The sequence below is a fragment of the Sapajus apella genome, unplaced genomic scaffold, assembly GCF_009761245.1.
Source record: "Sapajus apella isolate SASKATOON/1434 unplaced genomic scaffold, GSC_monkey_1.0 scaffold31, whole genome shotgun sequence".
Classification (NCBI taxonomy): Eukaryota; Metazoa; Chordata; class Mammalia; order Primates; family Cebidae; genus Sapajus; species Sapajus apella.
The window spans coordinates 8,133,505-8,161,046 of record NW_022436971.1 but is presented as its reverse complement, the minus strand read 5'-3'; the positions used below and the strand labels follow the sequence as shown (position 1 = coordinate 8,161,046).

Here is a 27,542-nt window from a genome sequence, read left to right as displayed (position 1 = left end):
TCTTGAGCCTGGAACCTTTGCCTTGAATATTTTCCTCCCCACAGCTTGCCCTATCACTTGTTTCAGACTTCTACTCAAATAGTACCTTCTGTATTGTTCCCAACACTCCATTCAAAATACCAGTCCTCCCTGCCCTCTCACATCCTTACCCTGCTTTATTATTATTCATAAGAATTACTATTCACTGAAATTACGTATGGTATTGCTTATGTCTAACTAGACTTTAAACTCCATGAAGACATTTAGTAGTATTTTAAGTACTAGTCTTCCCAGTACTTAAAACAGTCCCTAGCTTGTGGCATGAAATTAATCATTTTTTAATGAATTAATCTCTACATTTTCAAACTGAAGAAAAATTAAGCAAAAAAAGCCCTCTTATGCTTGTTGTAATTAGTGAGTACACTCAGGCCACTTCTGTTTCTATGGATTCTATCCACATGCCAATGCCAAAATTAATATGTTAAATATCAATATTATATATACTTTAGAAAACTTCATTTGCTGACTCAAAGAAACAGCTTATTTATATCCACATTATTACTTTGCCAACCCTTAAATAACAAAACCTGTTCCTAAAATATTCTGATATATCTTCACGTCCATGGGCATTTAATTCAAGCCATGAAACATTGGTAACTTTAAACTTTTAGGACTGCAAATTTCAAACCAAGTTCTCCTGAAAAATCTGAATTGGTCAAAGTAGAAGACATATATGTAGATGTATAGCTAAGTCATCAATGTAACCAAAAAGTATTGCCCCAGGACAAAGTTTATAAACACTTCCTCCCCCATCCCTACATCTAGTTTGTACTCCGGAGAACGTTTAATCAGATATTCTGGATCACTTCGTTTTCATCAGTTGGCAACATTTCTAATCAAATTCATGACTACCAGCCAATAGCTTCCTACACAGAATTTAATCATTCTGGTCTCCACATATAAACAGCCCAGACGTGAGGAAGATACGCCCGCCTCCCAAAAAAAAGCACTAGGAAATGGAAGGAAGAAATGAGACATGAAAACTTGCAAAATATTTAAGAAGGCAATTACTGAATCTTTAGTGTTGGTTACTAATTTAAGTAACTATGTTATTTATACTTTGGTTTATGAAAACTTATCACACTTGTCACTTTAAGAATGATTTTAATCATTTCTACTCCCAAAGATTTGAGAAGATAAGACTTAAGATCCAAGTACGCCTTTCTTGTTTTCTGGAACTTCATTCAGTGATAGCTGCAATGATAACAAACTAGCGGTTAAAGAGTCACCTGTATGATGTATTTAGGTCACGATTCGTAGAGGATCAATTTAGTCAATTAATACTACTTTCCCCAATTCACAAAAGCATGACCTTAATACATATAAATTTTATTTTTAGAAGTTACACATATTTTAAAAGAACAACTTTTTTATTCTTTTATTCTAATAATAATATTACTACTTAGAACATTAAAGGAAGGTATTTTCGCTTATGTGAGTTGAAACCAAAACTTTGTGAGGCCAAAGCAACAAATAATCTTCAATTCAATAAGAGATGCTGGGATACTTGAGGATTATGTTTGCCGTCCTGTATTAAAGAGCATAATATTCAAAACTATAACAAAAATTTAGAGACTGTAGTTCCTTAGCTAATGAAAGTTTATGCATTTGGTATATTCTCCTTCATTTTTAATTTGGAAAAGCACATGTATGTTAAAAATAGTCTTAATGCAAAGGCATTTATAAATGTAAATTTAAAAATCAGACTTTGTACGATCAATGAGAAATGTTAAAAATATTCAGCATACACTTTCCTCTTCCTGGAAATTCTTAAGAGTAGTAAGTACAAGTTTTTAAACATCTCATTTGGCAACAAACCTCAATTTAAGACTAAAGTGTCTTAAGCTTCTTTCCCCACCAAAAACACAAAACCCAGTTTTCCTCAATAACTAGAGAACAGTCCCTGCTCTTAATATACTACTACCCTTTTTCTGAAAATAGTTCAATTTCATAAATATTTATTCTAATATTTATTGCTGCTATTGTAAGGAATGCTTCTTGATATCCAACGTGTTCTTTAAAAGTTTAGCATGAAGCCCAGTAGCAAAGAATAGAGGGAGCAATATATTCATGTTTTCTAAAATAAAAAGTTCATAAACATCACATTTTTACAATAACTGTATTTGATCATTCTAAGCAGCACACTTTTTAAAACCACTAAATCAGATGAGTCTTAGAACTGATGTCAGCTCACCGTCAACAGCATGGCCTCAGGCTCCTGCAGCCACTAGCTCTCCTGCTCCATGAGGATCCACCCTCCACTCCCAGCTTTCCCAGCCCTTCTCCCAGGCTGGTCTGCACAAGTCCCTCTAGCCTGTGTCCTCTCAGCTGAGGGCAAGCCCGAAGAGTCCCTGACCCTGGACTGCAGACCATGGGCTTTTAAACCAGGCAAGCATGCTGCAGGTCAGAGTGAAAAACTGTCATTATCCAGTTCTGATACTGGCTGCAGGCTCTTGGCAGGGTGGTCAGTTAAAGGACTGAGAAAAAAGCACGTGTACAAGTTGGTAAAGCATCAGTCCTCCGTAAAAGTGTCTTACTGCCCTTGCATCCCACCCTCTGCAATGAGAAATCCCTCCCTTCACCCATTTTTGATAACTATAGAATGTAGTATCTGTAAAAGCAAAACTAAATATAATCAGGTACTCAAACTTTTATTTTCTTACAAAATGCTATAGAAATGAACCCAAACTAAACAGATATGTACATGTATATATGTACAAAATTTTACTTCTGAAAAACAATCTATAAAAATAGATGGTAAAATAACAAAAACAAACTTAAAAAGATTTAAAATCAGTACTATGAAATTGACTTTCTTAAAGGAAAGTAATAGTAATCTTAAATTGCTGGTTGTAGTTGCTTTTCTAGGCTTATTTATACATTTGATTGGGGTTGGATATATAAAGGAGTTTATTTCATTTCAAAATGCCTCCAGTCTCATTTTATTATATCAAAGAGTCCAGAATTTTTTCTTCCCTTCACAAATCCAACATGAGGACAAGGCATGTTAAGTTACAAATCAACTTTGGTCATCTTCTTCTTCTTGAGTCACAGGTCTGAAAGGCAATGTAGTTTGTCCTCTTTCAGGATCAGACATTCGGAGAATTCTTATTAGTTTACTTGACGGAAGTGAACTAGAAGAAATAAAATCAGTTACTCAAATTTCCAAGAAAACCTTTGCCCATTAAAAAAAATTCTAATATTACCTCATGAAAATATAAACCTAAATATTTGGCTATTATCCGGGATATGTCTAATATCTAGAGTTCTAGGGGAAACACTATTTGCATTAAGGAAACAATTTGTTTTCATTTTAAAAAATTAACTTCCTAAGTTTGGAGGAAAAGAAAAATGAAAGAGATTTATATATCAACTATTTTTGATTTTTGCTATAGTCGAGCAAAGAAGACATTACCTGAGTATTCCCAACCACAAATTTAAATCCCCATATAATCACATGGCCACTTTAGAGGCAGAATATCAACTCTAAGTGACACAGTGCCTGACACATTGTAGGCACCCAATAAATACTGACTGACAGCAGAGTAAAGCTCTTTGTTTAGAGAGATTGTTATCTGTAAGTCACCAAGAGAAGAGAGACAAGATGAGGGAATCATGAATCATTTTAGTCCAAACAGAATTACTAAAATTGTATTACTTCAGTTTGTCATGATAACTACACAGTAGCAGACTCAAAACAGAATAGTAACTTGTTTCAGTTATGAAACTTGTTTCAGTTATGAAAGGGAAGTAATACAGGAAAAATTTTAAATATGTAGAAAAGGGAAAACCATCCTACATCTCCTGAACTAGTAGGGGAGCTAATTTTTATTTTCATCGGTCTTATACATATTTGTACTTTAAAATTATGAAAGATGTCTTTTTTCCTTTTATATACTTGATATGTATCTAGAAAGTTTTAAAAAGTTACCTCATGCTTTGAGGTGTAAGCAAGATAAACTGCCTAAAACGCTGGGAATCTGCCATCTTAAGTATCAAGTCCATGGCAATTCTCCTGTTAACCATATCCTGAAAAACAAAGGCAGAAGTTAGGACTGCTATTAGTCACATTTTTGTAAAAGCAGCATTCTGTGGGCTAATCAAGCTCCCGGATTTTCATCCAGGAATTAGTCATCACATTATCTAGGATGTCCAAGAAATGTAATATACTGGAAAAGGAATACCAGAAACCATTAGGAGAAAATTGGCTGGGTGCAGTGGCTCATGTCTGTAATACCAATACTTTGGGAGGTGGAGGTGACAGGATCAATTGAGAGTGTTCGAGACTAGCCTGGGCAACACAGGGAGACTCTGTCTATACAAAAACACACACACAAATTGGGCATGGTGGTGCATGCCTGTCGTCCTAGCTACTCGGGAGGCTGAGGCAGGAGGATTACTTAAGCCCCAAAACTCAAGGGTATAGTAAGTGCTATGATCATACCATTGCACTGTAGCCTGAATGACAGAATGAAACCCCATCTCTAAGAAAAAAAAAGAAAAAAAAAAAAAAAAAAAAAAAAAGAAAAGAAAAACTATTAGTGGACAATAACTGAATAAATATGTCTTTCAGGTAATTTCTATAGTCAAAATATTTGTATGCATGGCCCCCTTCCTCAAATATGTGTAGCAATTGAAATAATAAAAAAAATTCACATGATACAACTAAATGTTAGAGAATGAAACTAATTTGTACAGTAATCGTTAATCACTCAGGGTAATGGTAACAAAAGTGGCTGGTCTCAAATCCATTAAGTCTCTCAAATTTTCCCTCAATGATAAAGGTTAAGTTTTAAAAAGTCTGGCTCTCCCCATTACCTCTACCATTTGTACAATGTAAACCAAATTGAATTTACAGACCAATTTCTCAATTGTATCTTTAAATAAGTTGAATAGCACATCACGGTATAGAAAAAGAATAATGCTTAGTTATAATAGGTTTCGGAATTAAATGATACAGACCTGTGCCTACATTTTCTGAGTTAAATAACAGTAAAAGAAAATCAAAGTGTTCTTCATCCCATTACAAAATTCCTAAAAGTTGAAATCATTGACACACGAACACATACATTTTAAAGGTTTTATTTAAAACTACGTGGTGCCGAGCACAGTAGCTGATGCCTGTAATCCCAGAACTTTGGGAGATTGAGACAGGTGGATTACTTGAGGCCAGGAGTTCAAGATCAGCCTGGCCAGTATGGCAAAACCCTGTCTCTACAGAAAATACAAAAATTAGCCAGGTGTGGTGGTGTGCACCTGTAGTGGTGTGCACCTGTAAGCCCAGCTACTCAGGTGGCTGAGTCACAAGAGTCACTTGAATCCAGGAGGCAGAGGATGCAGTAAGCTGAGATCGTGCCACTGCACTCCTGCCTGGGCAACAGAATGAGACTGTCTCTGAAAAAAATAAAAAATAAAACTATATGTGGCAATACAGCATGGTGATTTAGAACAAGGGCTGTGGAGTCAAAAGGGGATGTAGATGCCGGCTGTATTGCTCAATGGCTCTGACTATAAAAATTCCATCAGGCATATCTGCTCTGAGAGACTCATTATTTTGTAACAAAACTGCCACTGAACCCCCCAAAATTTGTTTTCCTTGGATTAGGTCACAGAACTTGGGCACATTCTTCTGAGTAATTTCATTGGGGCAAAGTGCCATTCTGATTAAGAAGCTCTAAGTTTCTGAAAGAGAAAGGAGCTGCTTAGAATTAAATCTACATGCAAGATGAGGGATAGGACTGCACAGCAGCATTTTAAACAAAAATACTGCATGGAAAGAATAATCATCTTCTATGACTCGTGATTAACTTTGAAGACAATTCTCAGAGGAATTTCTCACCCATTTTCAGCAATAGTATCATAGAAAAAAATTGACACTGAAGGATTATAGAGCACCCACAGGTATAAATTCTGATTCAGGAATAAACGCTTACTAAATGTTTATTATAGGCCAGGCATTAGGAGACATAAATATCATTAAGACATAATTGATAATCTCAAAGTGGTTACAATCTGGTGGGAGATTCAGATATAAAAATAGGCAACTTCAACAGAATAAAAAATAGTAGAAAATATTATATAATAATATAAAGCATTTTTATATTTTTATCTTAAATAAAAATATAAAAGTAATATATATTATGAGTTGATGTAAGGTGGTGCAAAGGAAGCTCTGAGAAGTTCCTTATCCTGCCTGATAGGGTATGGTGGTCATGGAAGTCTCATAAAGGTGGCACTTGAACGATGTCCTGAAAGATGAATAGAGTGACACATGATTAAGGAGGGCACACTAGGCAGAGGTACCATGTTTGGAGAATTACAAATAGCTTAGAATAGCTGAAAACAGTAGTGAAGGGTCTCAAAGCTACCCTACAGAATTAAACATTTGTTCCATATATAATAACCACCAAAGGGTTTTATATAGATGAATGACCACAATCAGATCAATTGTAGAAATGTAAACCTGTTGAGGACAGGCTGAAGAAAGGACCACACGAAAGCCTGGGAGTGCGGAGAAGAGGCTATCACCACAGGCATGAGGCAAAGAGAGGGGGATGAGAGGAAGAGTGTCAGTGAGAAAGGAGAAGAGGGCAGAGACAAAAGAGTGGTCTTAAAGGAGAAGCGGACAGAGATCAGACTTGAAGAAGCAAGAATCAAAGATAAATTACAGGTGTCAAAGTCGGGTGACTGGGTTTGAAATGACAGTTTGCATTAATCAAGGTAGGGAATTCAGGAAAAGAAAAAGGCTTTGAGATGAAGACACATCCAACCTCAGGCCTGCTGAATTTCAGATACTGGTTGTTTACCAGGTGATGTCTAACAGGAAGGAGGGCATCTGGGTCTAGAGTACAGGAGGGAAGTCAGGATGCGGAGCTATGGGTTGGTAGGTATCTATCCATATACGCAGGCAGTAGTCTTGGGAACTGTGATATGTGTATGTGTGTAGAGGGAAGTAGGATATGAAATTCAGGAAAATCAACAACACTATAACAAGCAAACAAAGACCTCAAATGTTTAAGGGGAACAGAATTAGGGGAGGCAACTTGGCAGATTAAGGACAAAGAGTAGAAAACAGGAAAACCAGGAAACAAAAGGGTGGCAGTTGGTAAGCAGACACATTTTAAGGGATGGAGGATAGGTCTGTGGTGTCAAATACTTCAAAAAATAAGGTAAGATTAAAGCTCATAAAAAATTTAAAAAAAAAGATTAAAGCTCATTTATAACCTTTGCTAAACAAGTTTTACCGGAGTAGTGTCATCTACATCCAGATTACAGTAGATTTAGGAAACAATGAGATATGAAGAAGGAAATAATCGCTAATTTTTGAGAACATACTATATGCCTGAACCACAGTAAGTATGAAAGATACCATTTGAGCCGCACTCAAACCCTAAGAGGAAGGAATTAGTAATAATGCTAATTTGCAGACGAAGACTCTGAGACCCAGTAAGTAGAAATATTTTGTCTGTTAGAGGTAGTTCTCAAATCCTAGGTTTGTTAACCTCAAATTCCAAAGTTCTTGCTCCCTTAATGTTCTATACACTGCTCTGAAATGTGTGGTTATGAAGGAAGGAACAGCAAACAGTAGCTAGGGTGAGTCAAAGCCAGGGTGGTGAACTGGTTATAATTTTTTATTAAAACAAAAAATACCTGAAGATATTTATGGATTGATGAAGATAAGCTGGGAGAGAGAGTGAGGGAGAAAGCACCTATCTGATGGAGAGTATGGATATCCATGCTGGGCGAGAAGAGGAGGACCCCTCCAGGGCAGGGTCTCTAGGGGTACTGTGTGCCTGGAAGCAAGGGAGAGAATTCTAGTTCTTTAGTTCTTCTCCGCTATTGGTCACAGACTAAAGTGTCAGGGCAGGATCTTTTCTGTTAGGGACAAAACTCAGGAAAGATTTGGTTCCTTAAGAAATACATGTTTCAAACAAACAAAAAAGTGAAAAAGAGAATTTAAAATTTAACAATACCATGTAGACATCAAACTCATCCAGGCATCTGAAAGGAGATTCAGCGATGGACCAAAGGGAAAGAATGAAACACACTGTGGAGAAAGAACGTTCGCCTCCAGACAAGGCTCTCATATCATTGAAGGCAGCTTTATTTCCTTCTCCAGGCTGAACCTTGAAGAGAGTTGATAAGAAACAGAAAACTAAGTATGTAAAAGGCCAGATTAAATTCTTTACAATACAGATAAATAAATAATAGAAAGTAAAAAGGACGTGAGAATAAAATGACTAGTCATTTGGAAATATCCATTTCATTCAAAATACTTTACAGTAAAACAGTTATACATATAATGGTATTTCTCGTTCTACTGCAAGAGAATCAGACTGAAAACTTTTTTCACCATAAGTGAATTTAACATACCAAAATTCCAAAGGCTTGATAACAAAAATATCAATGTTAATCAACATTATTATTATTTTTTGAGACAGGGTCTTACTCTGTTGCCCAGGCTGGAATGCAATGGCATGATCTTGGCTAACTGCAACCTCTGTCTCCCAGGCTCAAGTGATCCCCCACCTCAACCTCCCTAATAACTGGGACCACAGAAGTATGCCAGCATGGCCAGCTAATTTTTGTATTTTTGGTTTTTTTTGGTGAAGATGAGGTTTCCCCATGTTGCCCAGGCTGGTCTTGAACTCCTGAGTTCAAGCAATCCTCCCATCTCAGCCTCACAAAGTACTGGGATTACAGGTGTAAGCCACCACACCCAGCCCTGAAACTGAAGTTTCAAACATTTAAAAGTGCTGAGATTTTTTGTTACTTGAATTATAGTGACATCTAGTGGTTAAACTGCACTAAAAGTAATTACTGAACGTCAAAAGGACAGAACCAACTTGAAAAACCATATACTGGCCGAAGTAATGGATTGAAATATGTAAATAATATCTTTTTAAAATTCTTTACTAAATAAAGGCCCATAGAAACAATAAGAAAGCAACCAACAAAATTAACAGCAAATCGTTCACACAATTTCCTGAGAATATACAATAACATTAGGAAGGATTCTATTTTTTTTTGACAAAATTCCAGATATACATATACGCATACAAGGTGAAAACAGAGGAACAACTAGTTTCATATTAATAGCAGACATATAGCTTCCAATATTTTTCAATTCACTATTTGAAAAATGATATTGTTCTCGTTAGCACTCATTTATTATTATTATTAAAAGGCAAAAATTTCAAATCTAAACATACTCTAAACTTTTACATCTATCATAAGTCTGAATCCTCTATGAAAATTCAAATGAAAAAGCAATATTAACGTAAGCAATAGAAGATCAAACCAGACCAACAATCAACCGAACACAAATCTCCACATAAAAGCAAGAACTAAATACCAAGATGCAATCTTGTCCCAAAACGATATTTTGCATCAATTTAATAAATGAAGCCCTAGGTAAATTTGGGGGATCTAGCTTTTACTCCCCCACTCCCCGCCATCTATTACTAACATGTCATGGAACTTCAGTGCCAGTTTCCTTAGTAGTAAAATGAAGACCACAGAAGTTAAAGATTCTTCAAGCAATGATATTCTTTTGAAAAACAGAGATGACAACATCAGAAAGTCTAGCTTGAGTTGTTTTGTATAGTTAGCTCTAGAGATAAATTATTCAAACACTTCTAATATTTTCCTTTTCTCCATTTTTTATTATAGTATATTTTTTTATAGAGAACACAAAAGTGTACAACTCAATTCTTTACAATATATACACACATCTGGGTAACCACTACTGAGATCAAGACACAAGAACATTCCCAGCATCTAAGCAAACTACTTGTATCATATTATCATTCATGAAAAGGATGATGATTAAAATCATTCTGATTTTAATCACCCAACATCAACCTTAACAGTTCCTGAACTTCATATGTAGATGTTACATATACTCTTTTGTATATATGCTTCATATTTATATACACTAACTACACACCCTTGTAACTGGCTTCTTTCACTCACCATTGTCAGATCATCTATGTTGTATGTAACAGCAGTTTGTTATTTTCATTTCTGAATAGTATCTCATTGTTTGAATATACCCTAATGTATCCATTTGACTCTGGGTAGACATTGGGTTGCTCAGTTTTGGGCTATGATAAATAAAACTATGAACATTTACAAATTATCTGCTTGAGAAAATAAGCACTAATTTTTTCTTGGGTTTACGTGCAAGAATGGAACTGCTTTAACAGACATTGACACAGAGAGGTTTCCAAATGAGTTTTACCAAATTATACTCCCACCATCAATGTATGAGAGTTGAAATTCCACACCCTTACCAACACAAGACATTGCCAGTCCTGTTCATTTTCGTCATAATAAGGGTGTGATAGTAACTTACTGTGATATAAATAATATTTCTCTGATGACTAACAATTCTCAACAGTTTTTCATGTGTTTACTCACCATTTACATAAACTGGTTTCTGTTTAAGGGTTTTGACCATTTTAAAATGTGTTGTCTGTCTCTTTCTTAGTACTTATTATTCTTTAATTCTAGACATAAGTTCTTTGTTGCATGTGTGCATCACAAATATCTTCTCCTAGTCTGTGGCTTCTTTTTCACTTGTTTAATGTTACTTTTTGATGAAGAGAAGTTCTTAATTTTAATAAAGTCCAAATTATCAATCTTTTCTTTTCAGCAAGTTGCTCTACGTCCCATTTAAAAAATCTTACACACACACATACACACACACACACACACACACACACACACACACACATACCCATAAAGACACTATCTTCTTCTAGAAGCTTTATTGTTTTAAATTTAGGTCTATGATCAACTTAAATTCCTTTCTGTACATAAAGTTAGGGGGGTCAAACTTTGCTTACTGTTTATTTTACCGAAAGGATATCCAACAATTTGAACCTAACACCATTCATGAGAAGACGACCCTTTTCCACAGGCTTGCAGTGGAGTCCTGTCATAACATATATGTATGATTTATGCATATACATAAGGTCTACCTTGAGTCTCTATTCTGTTTTATTCCTACTGTACATTTGCTTTCTACTCTCCAATTTCTGCCTTTGTATCACTGTATCCTTCTCTCTACTTGAATTTATAATGGACTTTTTTTCCTTTTAGCATCCTGAGATAGAACTTAGACCATTAATATTCAACTTTCCATTTTTACTAATGTATATATTTAAAGCTATAAATTCCCTTCTGAGAAACCCTATGGCTGCATCATACAAGTTTTGATGTTTTCTTTTTACTGTTGTTTGATTCAAAATTATATTCTAATTTCTATTTGATTTCTTTTTTGACCTATGGATTATATAGCAATGTGCTACTTAATTTTCTAACATTCATTAAGCTTTAAGGGTACCTGTTATTTCTAATTTCATTCCACTTTATAATATATTCTATATGACATTAATCCTTTGAAATTTGTTGAGAATTGTATTATAGCCAGGAAAATGGTCCAGTTTGGTAGATGTTTCACATGTACTTCAAAACAATATACAATCTGTGGTAGTTTGGCACAATGTTCTATAGCTCTGCCAATTAGGTCAATTTGGTTGTGTAATTTAAATCTTATATTGCCTTACTGACTTTTCATCTGATTGTTTTATCCATTACTAAGAAAGGTTTATTAAATTTTCCAACTCTAATTGTCAATTCTTCTACTTTGCCTTTGAGTTCTCCCAATTTTTATGTATTTTGAAGCTATGTTATTAGGTATGTACAAATTTAAATATTTTAAAAAATAACTTTTATAACTATGAAATAGCCCTTTCAGCCTCTAGTATTATTTCTTGCATAAAGTCTATCTTGTTATTATTACAGCTTAATCAGCTTTCTTTTGACTAATGTTTGCATGGTGTATCTTTTACCACATTTTACTTAGGATCTTCTCTGTCCTATGTTAATATTTGAAGTGTATTTTGATAAACAGCATACAGTTAGTTTTTATATTTTTCTACTCAGCCTGACAGTGTTTTTAATTTAATAATTTTGTGCACTTACAGTTAATATAATTACTGATATATGTAGATTTGAGCCATGCATCTAGTTTCAATTTGTTCCATACATTCTTTATTTCTCTTCCCTTTTTGCCTTCATTTAATTGAGTACTTTTGTTTTCCACTCCTTTTATTTGGTCTCTGTTAGCTTTAAAATTATACATTCTTTTAAAATTAAGTGGTTACTCTTGAGATTGCAATATGTACCGCTGATGTATTAGTTTATCTTAAATTCGTGTTGGTATTACTTCCTGAAGGTACAAGAACCTTAACAACAGTTTAACTACAGGTACTTCTATTCTCTTCTTGTGCTATTGTCATATATTTGACTTTTACAGCTGCTAAGCCCCTCAAGACTTGGGTGTCTATTCAGCAATATTATTATTGTTGATTTAGACAGCTGAAATTGTTTTGTATTTACCCATAGATTTATCTTTTGCATTCCTTTCTGTTCCTTCTGCAGTTCCATGTTTCCATCTGTGACCATTTTTCTTTCATCTGAAGATGGTCTTTAGTATTTCTTGTGGGCCAAGCATACTGAAGACTAATTATTTCAGCTTTTATTTATCTGAAAACTAAGATGCTTTACCTTCATTTTTGAAAGGTAGTTTTGATAGTTAGTGAATTCTAGATACCGGTTTTTAAAAATTCTGCTAGCACTTTAAAGTCTGTCAGGTAATGTTCACCTTCCACAATTTCTGTTAAAAAGTCTGCCTTCAGTTTTATTGTTGCTCTTTGGAAACTAATGCCTATTTTTTCTCTTGCTACTTCTAAGATTATCTATTTGTTTTTGGTTTTCAGCTATTTGACTATCATATGTTTTTTAGGTGTGGTTTCTTTATATTTACCTCACTTGTAGCTCGCTGAGGTTTCTGAATCTAGATTGATGTATTTCAGTTTGGACAATTATCAAACATTATCTCTTCAAATATTCTTTCTGCTCTTTCTTTGTTCTATCCTACTGGGACTTCAATTATATTAAATTTGCTGGTTGTGCCACTCATATCTCAAACTCTATTCAGTGTTTTCTATTTTTATACTGTTCAATTTAGGTATTTCCTTTTGACCTGCCTTTATTTCTGACTGTTAAATCCATCCAATGAGTTCTTCATTTCAGATATTACAATTTTTAGTTTTAGAATATTCTTGTGCTTCCAATTCTGTACTGAAATTGTGGATTCCAATTTTATGTTGAAACTCTGGATCTATTTTGTCCATTTTGTTTATGATTAACTCTATGTTCTTTAACAAATTAATCATAGTTAAAAATATTAGTCTGCTTTCTCTTGTAACTATCATCTAGTAGTCTGGTTCTATTTTCTACTTTAAAAAAATTATCAGTCACCTTTCCATGCTTCTTCATGTATGTGGTAATTTTTACAGCTTTGAGGTATAAATAAAATATAATAAACTGCAGATATTTAAAATGTACAATTTGATAAGTCCTCTAATTTTATTCTTCCTTTTCAAAGTTGTTTTGGCTTAGGCCCTTTGCATTTCCATATGAATTTTAGAATCAGCTTGTCAATTTCCCCAAAAAGTCTCCCGGCATTTTAATGAAAACTGAACGGAGTCAGTCCATACATCAATTTGGGAAGAACTTAATTATTAATAATACTGAGTCTTCCGATCTAGTAACGCCCTATATAGCTCCATTTATTTAGGTCTTTAGTTTATCAACATTTCTTTTAGTAGTTTTCAGTGTATAGGTCTTGAATACCTTCTGCCAGATTTTTCCCTATTTTATAGTTTTGATGCTAATGTAAATAGTATTTTTTAAAATTTCAATTTCTAACCATTTGGTACAAGTATAAAGAAATATACTTCATTTATGCATACTGATTGTGTTTGTAACCTTGCTAGTTGTAACTTCAATGGTTTTAGTAGCTCTTTTTGTAGATTCCATCAGATTTTCTACAGAGATAACCATATTATTTGTGGATCAAAAGAGTTTTACTTCTTCTGTTTCATATACACGCCTTTCAGTTCTTTTTCTTGACTAAATGTACTAGCTAGGATCTGTAGTGCTGCTTTTTCATAGAAATGGTGAATGTGGACAGAATTACTTTCTTCCTGATCTTAGGGGGTAAGCAGTCTTTTTTATCTTATGCTTGATATTTTGTGTAAAAGATCCATGGAGGCTCCAAATGTATAATATTTCACTAAAGAGGGGTCCCCTTCCCTTACATTAGGTTTGAGGTATGATAGGGCTCACAGTTAGTAAGGGCTGGATTGGGGTTAAGTTCCAATTTTCCTAAGACTTAGTCCACCTTTTATTCACAACTGTTCCTTGGGCCAGCTGTACACAACACCAGAACTCAGAAATTGACTAACTGAAATATTAGTTAGGTACCTAGCAGTTCCAAAGTTTCTACTCTGTCTTGTCAGCCCCCTACTACTATTCAAAGTCCAGAATCAGCAAATACTCCCAGGAAAGAAAACATCTATCAATTGTCAGCCCACCTTGGACAGACTCTCCTATCCCTTGGAATTCCAATTTGTCTAGTCATTATTGTTTATATAGCTTTCCAGTGTCTTTAAAAATAAAAGCTTTATAATTTCCCTGGCTTTTTCATAGTTTGCAGTGAGAACAATAAACTACCATGACATACTACCTTCTCTATCAATAAGCGCAATTCCTCCCAATACTTTCAATTTTGTATCTTTAAAAATTGACTCTTAAAAACCAATGGTGGGAAGTTACCCATGATTTACCAGTAGAAGTTAAACATCTAACATTTATTCTAAGTATTAAAATGGAAGGATAAAATTTATGGTAAATAAGAGTAGTAAGCAATTATTTGAAAATTCAGCCCCAGAATATTTAGAGTGGGTAGTTGTTCTTGACCACCGGACTATACATTTTTTTAAATGCCATATCTCCATATGCCCTCTTTTAACACATATGACTGTGAAAGAACCCATAAAATCCACCAAGTTGAACATGGTAGCTTTTTTTACTCAAAAGCGGCCAGAACTAGGGACAATTTCAGAAGTAAATAGTATAAACACAATTACGTGAGGAAGAACCTTCTTTGCTTCCTTATAGGAGACTGAAGACTATGCACTTTCCATAAAGCCTTGATTAACTTAAAATGCTGTGTAAATTTTAAAAAGGAACTAGTGGAGTAGAAAGACAAGGTAAATAATTGTAACTGGAAAAAAATTCCCAATTATCATCCTAGGAAAATAATGTGTTTGTCTCAAAATAAAATCTACACTAGCAGCTTTATTTAGTAAGATCAATTTTGGCAAAGACCATCCTTAACTTAAAAATAAATTATTTCTTTCAAAGACAACAGGTTAAAGTTTATCAATGTTTTAACAAAAGAAAAGCAGTAGGCTGGGCATGGTGGCTTACACTGATAATCCCAGCATTCTTTGAGGACAAGGCGGGAGAATTGCTTAAGGCCAGGAATTTGAGACCAGCTTGGGCAACAGTGAGACCTTGTCTCTACAAAAAAAATAAATAAATAAAAAAATAAAGTTAGCTACTCATAGCTACTTGAGAGGCTGAGGCAGGAGGATCACTTTGAGCCCATGAGTTCAAGGTTCAAGGTTACAGTGAGCTATAATCCTACCACTGCACTCCAGCCTGGGCAATAGAGTAATACTACTCTGTCTCCAAAAAAAATCCCAACAAAAATAGAAAAGAAATAACTAGTTTTTCTAATGATTAAGATGCAAAGAATTAGGATACTTACTGATATACTTAGAGTTTCATTCTTGTGGTCAAAATTCATTTTTCCACAATAGGCCCGCTGAGATAGTAAGTTGTCAAAGTACAATTTGCATCGTAAAGTCAAACACCTTGAAATTTAAAAATTAGGCACATTAAAGAGGGCAAATATTTTTTAAAGAAGTATGCATGATCTAAGTATGTTAGAAAACCAGATGGAAATATGCTAAAATGTAAACATTAGTTACTCATTTAATAGTTGGGTTTCAGGTAATATTTTCCCTTGTATCTTTATATTCATTTATGCCCATACATTTTCACCAGTTCATTTACTTTTATAATTAAAAAAATTAATGAAACAAATTAAAGTGTCATCCTCCATTTAATATAACTCATTATACCACAGTCAGTGCTTAGGAATGTATCAGTCATTCAGCTAATTAATAATATAAGGCATTACCCTAATACATTATATAAAGATATCTTGTCCTTGAGAGGATTAACTCTCATGGTGATAAGATAAATGGACAAACTATCTATTTGTCTCCTCCCAACTTCACAGTAGCAAAAAAGCTAAAGGCACTCTCTTAAGCATTGTGTACCTCTAATGCCTTACACATTGCTTGCCACAATACAAACTCCATCATTCCTTCTCTATATATCAGATGGCATTTTACTGTAAGAAAAAACTTTCCATTCTTCCTCAATTCTTTATTTCCTTATCTAACTTTCTATTGTTAGGGAGTCTTATTCACTGGCTTCATTTTTACATAATTCACGCCATCTATTACTATCTTACTGTGATCCTCAAATTGCCCTAGATTTTTCTAATGGGCACTCCTTCAAGCTGTATTGTGTGTCCGCTAACATGACTCCCTATTTTTTGTTTTGAGCCCTTCCTTCCTTTCTGGCATAGCATGAGGCTCATCTGTACCTTCCCTGCCCAGCTCTAGAATCTGCCATTTTTCCATGGAGTCCTGGTACCTTTTAGTGGGGAATGGTATTTAGAAAATAAGATCTGCAAGGTAAGTCACTGGCCATGGTTTCCTAACATCTTTGCTCCCTAATAAGTCTATGGCTCATTTCTCTGGTACTCTTTTCCCTTCTATTTCCCCCTCCTAAACTGCATTAAATTCCCACACTAGAAATCACTGATAGCCTGAGTTTCCTTTTGCTTCCACAGCAACCATTGCTAGCTAGTTTTCAGAGTTTTCTGTTAATGTTTCTTTCAATACAGATATGTATTCATTTATTGCTAAAAGAGATTGTTGTCATAAAATGGCAAAGTTCTCCAGAGTAAAGGCATAAACAATTTAAAAAATTAGATCGTCTTAACTACCCTCCTAAGATTGAGTAAACAATATGAAATAGTCAGTGGTGAAGAATCATATGAAGGTAAGTAATACAGATAAAACTTCAGAAATACTGCAAGTTCAGTTCCAGGCCACCACAAAAAAGTGAATATTGCAATAAAGGGAGTTACACACATTTCTTGGTTTCCCACTGCATACAAAAGTTTTGTTTATACTATACTGTAGTCTATTTAAAGTGTACAATAGCATGTCTGAAGACTTTATATACATACCTTAATTTAAAAATACTTTATTGCTAAAAAGTGCTAACAATCATCTGAGTCTTCAGTGTGAGTCAATCTTTTTTGCTGGTGGGGGATCTTGCCTTGATCTTGACAGCTGTTGACTGATCAGGGTGTTGGCTGTTGAAGGGGTATCCTTGACAGTTTCTTAAAATAAGACAACAATAAAGTTTGCCGTATCAACTCTTTCTTTCATGAAAGATTTCTCTGCAGCATGTGATGCTGTTTGATAACTTTACCCAGAAAATTTCTTCCAAAGTTGGAGTCAACCCTCTCAAACTCTGCCCTGCTTTATTATTTTACGTGATATTCTAATACTTTGTTGTCATTTCAACAATGTTCCAGGATCTTCACCAGTAGATTTCATTTCAAGAAACTGTTTTATTTGCTCTTCCATAAGAAGTAACTCCTCATTTGTTAAAGTTTTATCATTAGATTGCAGCAAGCAGTCACATCTTCAGGCTCCACGCCTAATTCTAGTTCTCTTGCTACTTCCACCATATCTGCAGTTATTTCCTCAACTGAATCCCTCAAAGACATCCATGAAGGTTGGAATAACTTCTTCCCAACTCTTGTTAATGTTGATATTTTGACTTCTTCCCATGAATCATGAATGTTCTTAATGGTATCTAGAATGATGAGTCCTTTCCAGAAGGTTTTCAATTTATTTTGTCCAGATCTATTAGAGGAATCACTATCTACAGTAGCTATGGTCTTAAAAATGTATTTCTTGAATAAAAGACCTGAAAATTAAGATTACTCCTTGATTTATGGGTTACAGTATGGATGTTTGTTAGTAGGCATGAAAACATTAATCTTCTTTTATATCTTATCAGCTCTTGGGTGACCAGGTGCACTGTCCATGAGCAGTAACAATTTGAAAAAAATATTTTTTTCAGAGATGTAGGACTCAATAGTGGGCTTCAAATATTCAGTGAGCCATGATGCTGTAAACACATGTGCTCTCATCAAGCTTTGTTCTTTCATTTGTAGAGCACAGGCAAAGTAGATTCAGCACAATTTTTAAGGGTCCTAGGATTTTCAGAATGGTAAATAAACATTGGCTTGAACTTAAAGTCACTAGCTAGATTTGCCTCTAACAAGAGATTTTGGCCTGTCCTGTGAAGCCAGGCATTGACTTCTCCTTTCTAGCTATGAAAGTCCTAGACGGTATCTTCTTCGAATACAAGGCTGTTTTGTCTGTGTTGAAAACACGTTGTTTGGCGTAGCCACTTTCATCAGTTATCTTAGTCAGATTTCTGGATGACGTGTGGCTTCTACATCAGCGCTTGCTGTTTCACCTTGCACTTTTATCTTAAAAAAAAAAGCCTTTCCTCCAACCTCATGAGCAAACATCTGCTAGCGTCACACTTTTCTTCTGCAGCTTCCTCACCTTTCTCAGCCTTCATCAAACTGGAGAGTTAGGGAATTGATCTGGATTAGGTCTTGACTTAAGGGAATGTTGTGGCCGCTTTGATCTTCTATCCAGACCATTAAAACGTTCTTCACATCAACAATAAGGCTGTTTGATTTTCTTTTTATTAGTGTGTTCACTGGAATAGCACTTTTAATTTCCTTCAAGAACTTTTCCTTTGCATTTACAACTTGGCTAACTGGCACAAGAGGCCTAGCTTTGGGCTTATCTTGGCTTTGGACATACCTTCCTCAGTAAGCTTAATCATTTCTAGCTTTTGATTTAAAGTGATAGAAATGCTACTCTTCCTTTCACTTAGACACTCAGAGGTCACTGTAAGGCTATCGATTAGCTTAATTTCAATACTGCTGTGTCTCAGGGAATAGAGAGGTCCAAGGACAGACAGAGATGAGGGAATGAAAGGCCAGTCAATGGAGCAAGAAGAACAGACACAACATTTATTAAGTTTGCTGTATTATATGTGCACAGTTTATGGCACCGGAAAACAATTTCAATAGTAGCAAAGATCATTGATGACAGATCACTACAACAGATCAATAATGGTGAAAAAGTCTGAAATATTGCAAAAATTAAAATATGACACAGTGATATAAAGTGATCACATGCTGTTGGATAAATGATACTGACAGACTTGCTTGAAGCAGGCTTGCCATAAACCTTCAATTTGTAAAAAATGTAATATTTATGAAGTGCAATAAAATGAACTGTAGTAAAATGAGGTATGCCTGTAAACTGTAAGATCAGTACTTTACAAAAAAACCTTTTAAATACAAATTTCTGAGTAATGATATAAAAATATATCCTACTCCATCTGGAACAGATTCATGTAGTAATAGAGATTAGGTTTATTCTTCTGCCTGAAATGACAAAACATATGAAACAGGCGTTTTCAGACTCTGGCTATCTTCAGGCTCCACATCTCATTCTAGTTCTCTTGCTACTTCCACCATATCTGCGGTTACTTCCTCCACTGAATCCCTCAAACACATCCATGAGGGTTGGAATTAACTTCTTCCAAACTCTTGGGGTTTTCAGACTCTGGCTATCAGATAGTGACTATCAGATCATTTGACTAGAACCAGCAGGCCGTTCTAGTCAAATGATCTCTGAAAGATAGGAAACAAACAAATTGAACCCTATCAATGCCCCACATTGCTACTCATTGAAAGAGTACAAAAGAGTAGAAGCTTCTAGGTAGAGCTGTTGTTCCTGTTTGAGGAGATGGAGCTGGGAGTCTGGGGAGGCCAAAGAAACTCCAGAGGATCTACAAAGGGTTCTGTTCCAGTCTTGAGCAGAGTACTGGTCAGTGCATATGTGTGAGGACACCATTTGAGGCTGGGAAAAGAAATATCCAAAGGAAATAGAAGTAACTCCCACAGCTCACAGACAACCACGAATAGTTCATGTTCTCACTGGCTAGAGAGAAAACCTCATGATTCCCAAGACATTGGTAGAGTACTTAGAATAGCACTGCCTCAGAGGTAGGAAAAAAATTAGCCCGCAATCAACGGCTGCTCTAATCTCAACTAACAAGGCTTAAAAGTAGCCTCAAAAGAGTAAAAATGAGTACTTTTAAATTCTTGTTTCTAAAACTGAAACAGCTGAGGAATATGGTCAATGTATTAGAGCTAGGTACATTTTTAAAAAATTTGTATAGTCTTAAGATTGAAGAGTTTTGGGTATAAAAACAGTTTTAAAAAGTATATTACTGAAGGAATTTGCCTGGAGAAAAACAGAGGCAAATAAAAGGACTAGGGCTGTCTTTGATTCATGTATATTAAAGGGCCGTCCCTCCCTATCAACTATCCTCTGGTTTATTTCTGTCAATTGACTTGTGAGTCAATCTACCCCTGTGAGTCTGAACATCTCTGGATATGTTAATAATATCCAGTTTCCCTAACTCTGTATTCATTTATCCAATCAATATATATCAAGGGCTACTATATATAAGGTATGGTTATAGGCACTGGAGATACAGCAGTAAACAAAACAAGAGTTTCTGCATTCATGGAGCTACGTCATTCTAGGAGATTATAGTAAGCCAAATGAGATACGACCTTTACAGTTCCTACCAAATGCTTGTATCCATTAAAAACATGCAATGGCCAGGGGTAAAATAAGCTGTCTTATATGGGCACAGTTTGTGGCACATGAAAACAATTTCAGTAGTAACAAAGATCACTGATGACAGATCACTATAGAGATTAATAATGAAAAAGTCTGAAATATTGCAAAAATTAAACAAAATATGACACAGAGATATAAAGTGACCACTAGAACTAATGAGTTCTCTGCTTCAAAGGACCTATGTAAGCAATGAATAATCATCTGTGAGTGACCTCATAAAGAGTATCTGAAAGAGTGGAAAAGTTGGATAAGCTGACTATAAAGATCCCTCTGGATTAGGAATTCTCTGATTAAATTATAGAATCTGAAGTACTGAATAACAAAGCAAGCATTAATAGTCTTTGCTATAACAGAATTACATAAATAATGTGAAAACAAAGAAACAAAAATGTATAATGTATAGTAATATTTTTCAATGTACTTACCTTCTAAATTGTTGATATGTTTTGAATCTGTGGGTCATGATTTCTCCCAGTAATTTAATAAACTTTTTTAAAGTCCTTACTTTATTATCCAGATCAAGATAGGTCTCTCTTGCTTCTTGGTACTGCCTATTATAAAAACAAAATATCAAGTAAAAATATGCCACACATACAAAAAACATAGTAAGAGTAAAATCTCAGATTTAACTGGGAATAACAGGGAGGGACAGAGAGTAATAAGGGGGCCTAGCAGCAGTCAATTTCATACATTTCCAGTCAAATTATAGTCCCAGAATGAAAGGGTGGTACAGAATGAGAGTGCTACCTGGACAGAGAAGGAACAAAGTCCAATCCCTAGAGAAGGCAGAGACCGTATGTCAGCAATGCCCAGGTGGGGCCTAGAGGTAGCAGATCTTAGAGAAAGCTAGCAAAAACATACCTTCTAAAAAGGAAGGGGTCACACTGGAAGAAAGGTTTCCTTTAGGGACAGATGCCAATAAAAGAAAAAAGAATTCAAGCCAGTGTCAGAAACTGCCCTCCCCTGTTGTAAACAAGGTAAGATCAAAGAGGCAGAGATGGCATGGCTACTCAAGAGTGACATTACAAAAGGCAACAGCCTATTACTGTGGCAAGTCTATAACTCAATTAGTATGAAAGGCAACCCTGGTTGAGGCTCCCATAGCTACCTTTCCCATTCTCCTTCAAATAACTGGCCCAGGAAAATTCAACTAATTAAAAAGTAAGTAACAAAAACACATTGGCATAGCATCCAAAGATATTTATGGGAAAAAGATGAAAAAGAACAGCAAAACTCTCCTATTGACAAAGAAAACATATCAGAACAGTGTTGCCACAAAGCAGATGAAAACTATAACTGAACACCATGCATTAAAAAAAAAACAAGAGTCCAGTTGTAGTGGCTCATGCCTGTAATCCCAGCACTTTGCAAGGCCAAGGTGGGAGGATCATTTGAGTCCAGGAATTAGAGACCAGCTTGTACAATATAGCGAGACTCTGTCCCTACAAATAATAAAATAAAAATTAGCCAGGAGTGGCAGCATGTGCCTGTGGTCCCAGCTACACAGGAGGGTGAGGCACAGGATCAATTGAATCCAGAAGTTCAAGGCTGCAGTGAGCCATGATTGCACCGCTGCACTCCAGCCTTGGAGACAGAGCAAGAGCCTGTCTTAAAAAAACAAACAAACAAAAACATTAGACAAGTGCTACCAGGAAGGAATACCTCAAAGCAGACATAAAAGAACCGAAGGAACAGTAAACAATAGAAGGTGAGAATCAGACAAGAGTAGGTAAAGCAAGAGAATCCATGGTCAGGAAGGTAGGAGGGCTAGAATTTCTCCCCAAAAAGAATACACACAGATATGAAGACAAAATGAGAAGATACATAGGAGAAAACAGAAACATGGAAAACACATTGATGGAAATAAAGAACATAAATGAGAAAATCAAGAAAAACAAAAAAATCAGATAAAATCGTTAGAATAACTAGAGAAGATATAGAGAGCCATTATAACAGAAGACCTTGAAAAAAAAAGCAAAACAATGAAACAACGTATTTTAAAATAAAATTCAACAAAATTTTTAAGAACCAAAAGACTTAAATCTACATATTGAAAAAGCACAATGTTTAACAATGAAAGAATCACTGAATCTAACATTCTGGACAAGTTACAGGACATACTAGACAAGCACCATCATAAACAAGATGCTCACAAGAAAAAGCACAAGCCAAGAGTTTTCTATTAGGCCAAACTATTCTTCAAACATAAAAGCTAAAAACAAATTCTTATCAACCTGCAAAACACAGAAAATATTTATACATGTCATTCTCAAGCAAAAGAGAACAACTTTTCAAATGGCTGAGTGGTCATGTGGAAAAAAACAAAATCATTCCTCACACCATACACAAAAATAAACTCTAAATCACAAATATCACATTTAAAAATGTACATGCAGAAGTACTAAAAAAAATCATAGGTAATTAGAACAGGTCGAAAAAGTAATAAAAAAGAAAAAAAGTCATAGGTGAATACCTTTATAATCTATATGGAGAGAAAAGCATTTTAACTATGACCCAAAAATCCAGATGTAATCAAAGACTGACAAATTGAGCTAAATAAATTTAATCTTTTTATGGTAAAAATACATATATACAAATTCAAAAAAGAAATGGTTAACAGAAAAATTTGCAATATTTAGCTAATATTTCTAACATATATATGTTAGAAACAAACTGAGGAAAAAACACTATAGAAAAATAATTTTAAAATAGAAGGTAATTCACAAGGTATAAAAATGATTCTTAAATATATGAAAAATGTTTTATTCATAATGATGGAATATAATTAAAGTTACATTAATATGCCATTACTAAGCCATCAGACAGGCACAAATTAAAAAGCCTAACTATACACTATATAGTTTGCTGGCAAGGTTGGGGAAAATCCTGTCTCATACAGGTTGAGCATTCCTAATCCAAAAATTTGAAATTTGGGAGAAAAATTTCCCAGCACTTTGGGAGGCAAAGGCGGGAGAATCGTGTGAGGTGAAGAGTTCAAGACCACCCTGGCCAACATGGTGAAACCCTGTCTCTACTAAAAGTACAAAAATCAGCTGGGCGTGGTGGCAGGACCTGGTAATCCCAGCTTCTCAAGAGGCTGAGCAGGAGAATCACTTGAACCCAGGAGGCTGAGTTGCAGTGAGACAAGATCGTGCCGCAGCACTCCAGCATGGGCAACAGAGTGAGACTGTCTCAGAAAAACAAACCAAAAACCTTAAATTCAAAACGCTTCAAAATCTGAAACATTTTGAGCACTGATATAACGCCACAAGTGAAAATTCCACACCTGACTTCATGGGACAGGTTGCAGTCAAAATGCAGGCATACAATGCAGTTTATTTATTCAGTGTCTGCAAGGGAAAAGAGAACTTCCTAGCCCCCTTCAGCTGTGATATATCTTTTCTGTACATGTATGACATACATAAACACTAGATATATATGTCACATTTTTTACTAAGCACTTATGTATGAATAAGCATAAGAAAATGGCTGCTTATAGGAAGCATATAAACTCAGAGTCAGGAATGAAGGAGATGCCACACAACCACAGACTGTTTACATGGACGGCTAAGATAGTAACACCTTCACTTTCTGATGATTCAATATATACAAACTTTGTTCCATGCCAATATTTTGGAATATTGGCATATAGATATCTTGGAGATGGGACCCAAATCTAAACACAAAAAATGCATTTATGTTTTATATACACTGTATACACAGAGCCTGAAGATAATTTTCTGTAATTTTTAAATAATTTTGTGCTTAATTTTCTAACATTCATTAAATTTTAAGGGTACCTGTTATTTCTAATTTCATTCCATTTTACAATATATTCTGTATGACATCAATCCTTTGAAATTGGTTGAGACTTGTATTACAGCCAGAAAAATGGTCCAGTTTGGTAGATGTTTCACATGTACTTCAAAACAATATACAATCTGTGGTAGTCTGGCACAATGTTCTATAGTTCTGCCAATTAGGTCAATTTAGTTGTGTAATTTAAATCTTATATTGCCTTACTGACTTTTCATCTGATTGTTCCATCCATTACTAAGAAAGGTTTATTAAAATTTCCAACTCTAATTGTCAATTCTTCTACTTTGCCTTTGAGTTCTCCCAATTTTTATGTATTTTGAAGCGATGTTATTAGGTATGTACAAATTTAAATATTTTTAAAAATAACTTTTATAACTATGAAATGGCCCTTTTGGTCTCTAGTATTATTTCTTGCATAAAGTCTATCGTGTTATTATTATAGCTTAATCAGCTTTCTTTTGACTAATGTTTGCATGGTGTATCTTTTACCATATTTTACTTAGGATCTTCTCTGTCCTTATGTTAATATTTAAAGTGTATTTTGATAAACAGCATACAGTTAGTTCTTATATTTTTTCTATTCAGCCTGAAAATGTTTGCATGTGCAAGAAAATTCATTGCAGCATTGTCTGTAACTGCAAAATACTGGAAATAACCAAAATGCACACACACAAAATGACTGAATAAACTATGGTACAGATCAATGTGTGTGTGCAGTCTCACAAAAGAGAGTACAATGAAGGTGTAAAAAGAATGAGGAATATCTCAGTGAACTGATACAGAGTGATTTCCAGGTACACTGGTGAGTGGTAAAAGCAAGGCGGTTGATTACCTTTTGTGAAAGAAAGTAGAGGAACCATGGAAAAACGAAAACACATATGAAACAGCTTACTTCCACAAACAAACAAAAAACATGAAAGACAGAAAATCAAAAAGAACTGTTGCCTATAGGGAGTGGGCTGGGGGAAATAGGGTGGAAAGGATGAGAGAGGGAGAACACTACCCTGAATATACTTTTGTTTATGGCTTTGACTTGTGAAAACATGTTAATTTCTACGTATACCCCCAAAGAGAAATTAAATAAACAAGGATGAGAGAAATTTAAAATTGAATACAAACAAAAACATTTCTAAATCAAGTCAATTAATAACTACAACAATAAAGAAAGACCAACCTATTCCAAATAACTTTAGAACACAGTAAATTTACTAAATAGTAGAGAAAAAATTACAAACGCATATTGAATGCCTTTCTTTTCTTTTCTTTTTTTTTTTTTTTTTTTTGAGACAGAGTTTTGCTCTTGTTACCCAGGCTGGAGTGCAATGGCGTGGTCTTGGCTCACCGCAACCTCCGCCTCCTGGGTTCAAGCAATTCTCCTGCCTCAGCCTCCCAAGTAGCTGGGACTACAGGTGCGCACCACCATGCCCAGCTAATTTTTGTATTTTTTAGTAGAGACAGGGTTTCACCATGTTGGTCAGGATGGTCTCGATCTCTTGACCTCGTGATCCACCCGCCTCGGCCTCCCAAAGAGCTAGGATTATAGGCGTGAGCCACCGTGCCCGGCCTGAATGCTTTCCAATAATTTTCTTTTGGTAGATATTTATTGTGAAACTGAGTTAATGTTAATGTTGTTGACAGCCAGGGTTCCTCCTGAGAGAAAAAAGACAGAAACAAGGAATCGGTTGAGGTTAAAAAGCCCTTTGTGGGATTGGAGACACCAATACAAACTCACGTTTTCAGTTCTGTTAACTGAAAGGTGCTGGAAGAAATGCTACCCCCCAGCAACAATTAGCACACCTGAAATTCAAATTTTGTTTTTAGGTATCAATCCTTATAAAAAGGAACCAGGGCTCTTTGGAGAAGTGACTGATTCCAAGGCTGGATCAGGTACAGAACAGGCTCGAAACATTTTGTTACATCACAAAGTTTAAAAATGCTATTACAATAAAAAAAAAAATAAAGAAAGCATGTTAAGAAAATGCAGGAACCAGCTTGAAGAGCCTCCTTTTGACCAAAGATAGAACAATTTAAATCTTAAAATAGGCCACGTAGTAGCTCATGCCTGTAATCCCAGCACTTTGGGAGGCTGGGGTGGGATGATCACTTGAGCCTGGGAGGCAGAGGTTGCAGTCAGCCAAGATCCTGCCATTGCACTCCAGCCTGGGCAAAAGAGAGAGACCCTGTCTCAAAAAAGGAAAATCTTAAAATAAGCATGGACTGTAACTGACTACAGTCCATTGAGTAAAATAAAAATCTGTAAAGTGAAATTAACAAGCAAACTGAATACAAATGAAAACATTTCCAAATCAAGTCAATTAATAACAGTTAAGAGAGAAAAAAAAAACCTAACCCAAACAACTTTAATAACTTTAGAACACAGTAAATTTACTAAATACTAGAAAAAAATTGTAAACACATCTTGCAGAGGTATTTGGCAATAATTGCAAAGTCCATATTGCAAAGGCAAGTAAATATATTAATAAATAAATTGAAGATAAGGTAGGCTCTTCCTTACAAATGACTGACAAATATGACAGATGCAACAGAATTGAAAAATCCCCATTTTGCAAGCAGTATAGTAAAGATTAGCTCAGGTAAGAATTATTAGCAGATGACAAATCTAGCGGTGAAAACATTATGAAAAGCAGGATACTGGCAGAGTTGCAAAGTGCCTGCCCGCAGAATGTTTATTAGTTGCAAGCAAAAAAAATTATAGAGCACATAATGGAAAAAACAATTAACACCTTGTACTGGGTGGTCAAAATTAACATCATCAGTGAGACAGAGAGAGAGAGAGAGAGAGAGAGAGAAAGAGAGAGAGAGAGAGAGAGAAAGAGAGAGAGAGAGAGAAAGAGAGAGAGA

General features: G+C 35.1%; 1 protein-coding gene across 5 annotated transcripts in view; it reads right to left on the bottom strand.

Moving 5' to 3' along the window:
• Positions 1 to 1,406: 1,406 nt before the first annotated feature.
• Positions 1,407 to 27,542, bottom strand: part of SMC6 (structural maintenance of chromosomes 6) — an 86,790-nt gene continuing 60,654 nt past the window's right edge. For 3 of the 5 annotated variants that reach the window (XM_032294061.1, XM_032294062.1, XM_032294063.1), the window contains 5 exons: positions 21,287 to 21,412; positions 15,731 to 15,836; positions 8,013 to 8,165; positions 3,971 to 4,068; positions 2,675 to 3,173 (listed from right to left, as the gene is read on the bottom strand). In XM_032294061.1, the coding sequence (XP_032149952.1) occupies positions 3,059 to 3,173; positions 3,971 to 4,068; positions 8,013 to 8,165; positions 15,731 to 15,836; positions 21,287 to 21,412 (598 nt within the window). In that variant the 3' untranslated portion in view covers positions 2,675 to 3,058. Of the gene's footprint in view, positions 3,174 to 3,970; positions 4,069 to 8,012; positions 8,166 to 15,730; positions 15,837 to 21,286; positions 21,413 to 26,273; positions 26,331 to 27,542 lie in introns of those variants that run through there. The other 2 variants (XM_032294060.1, XM_032294065.1) reach the window with 2 other exon arrangements.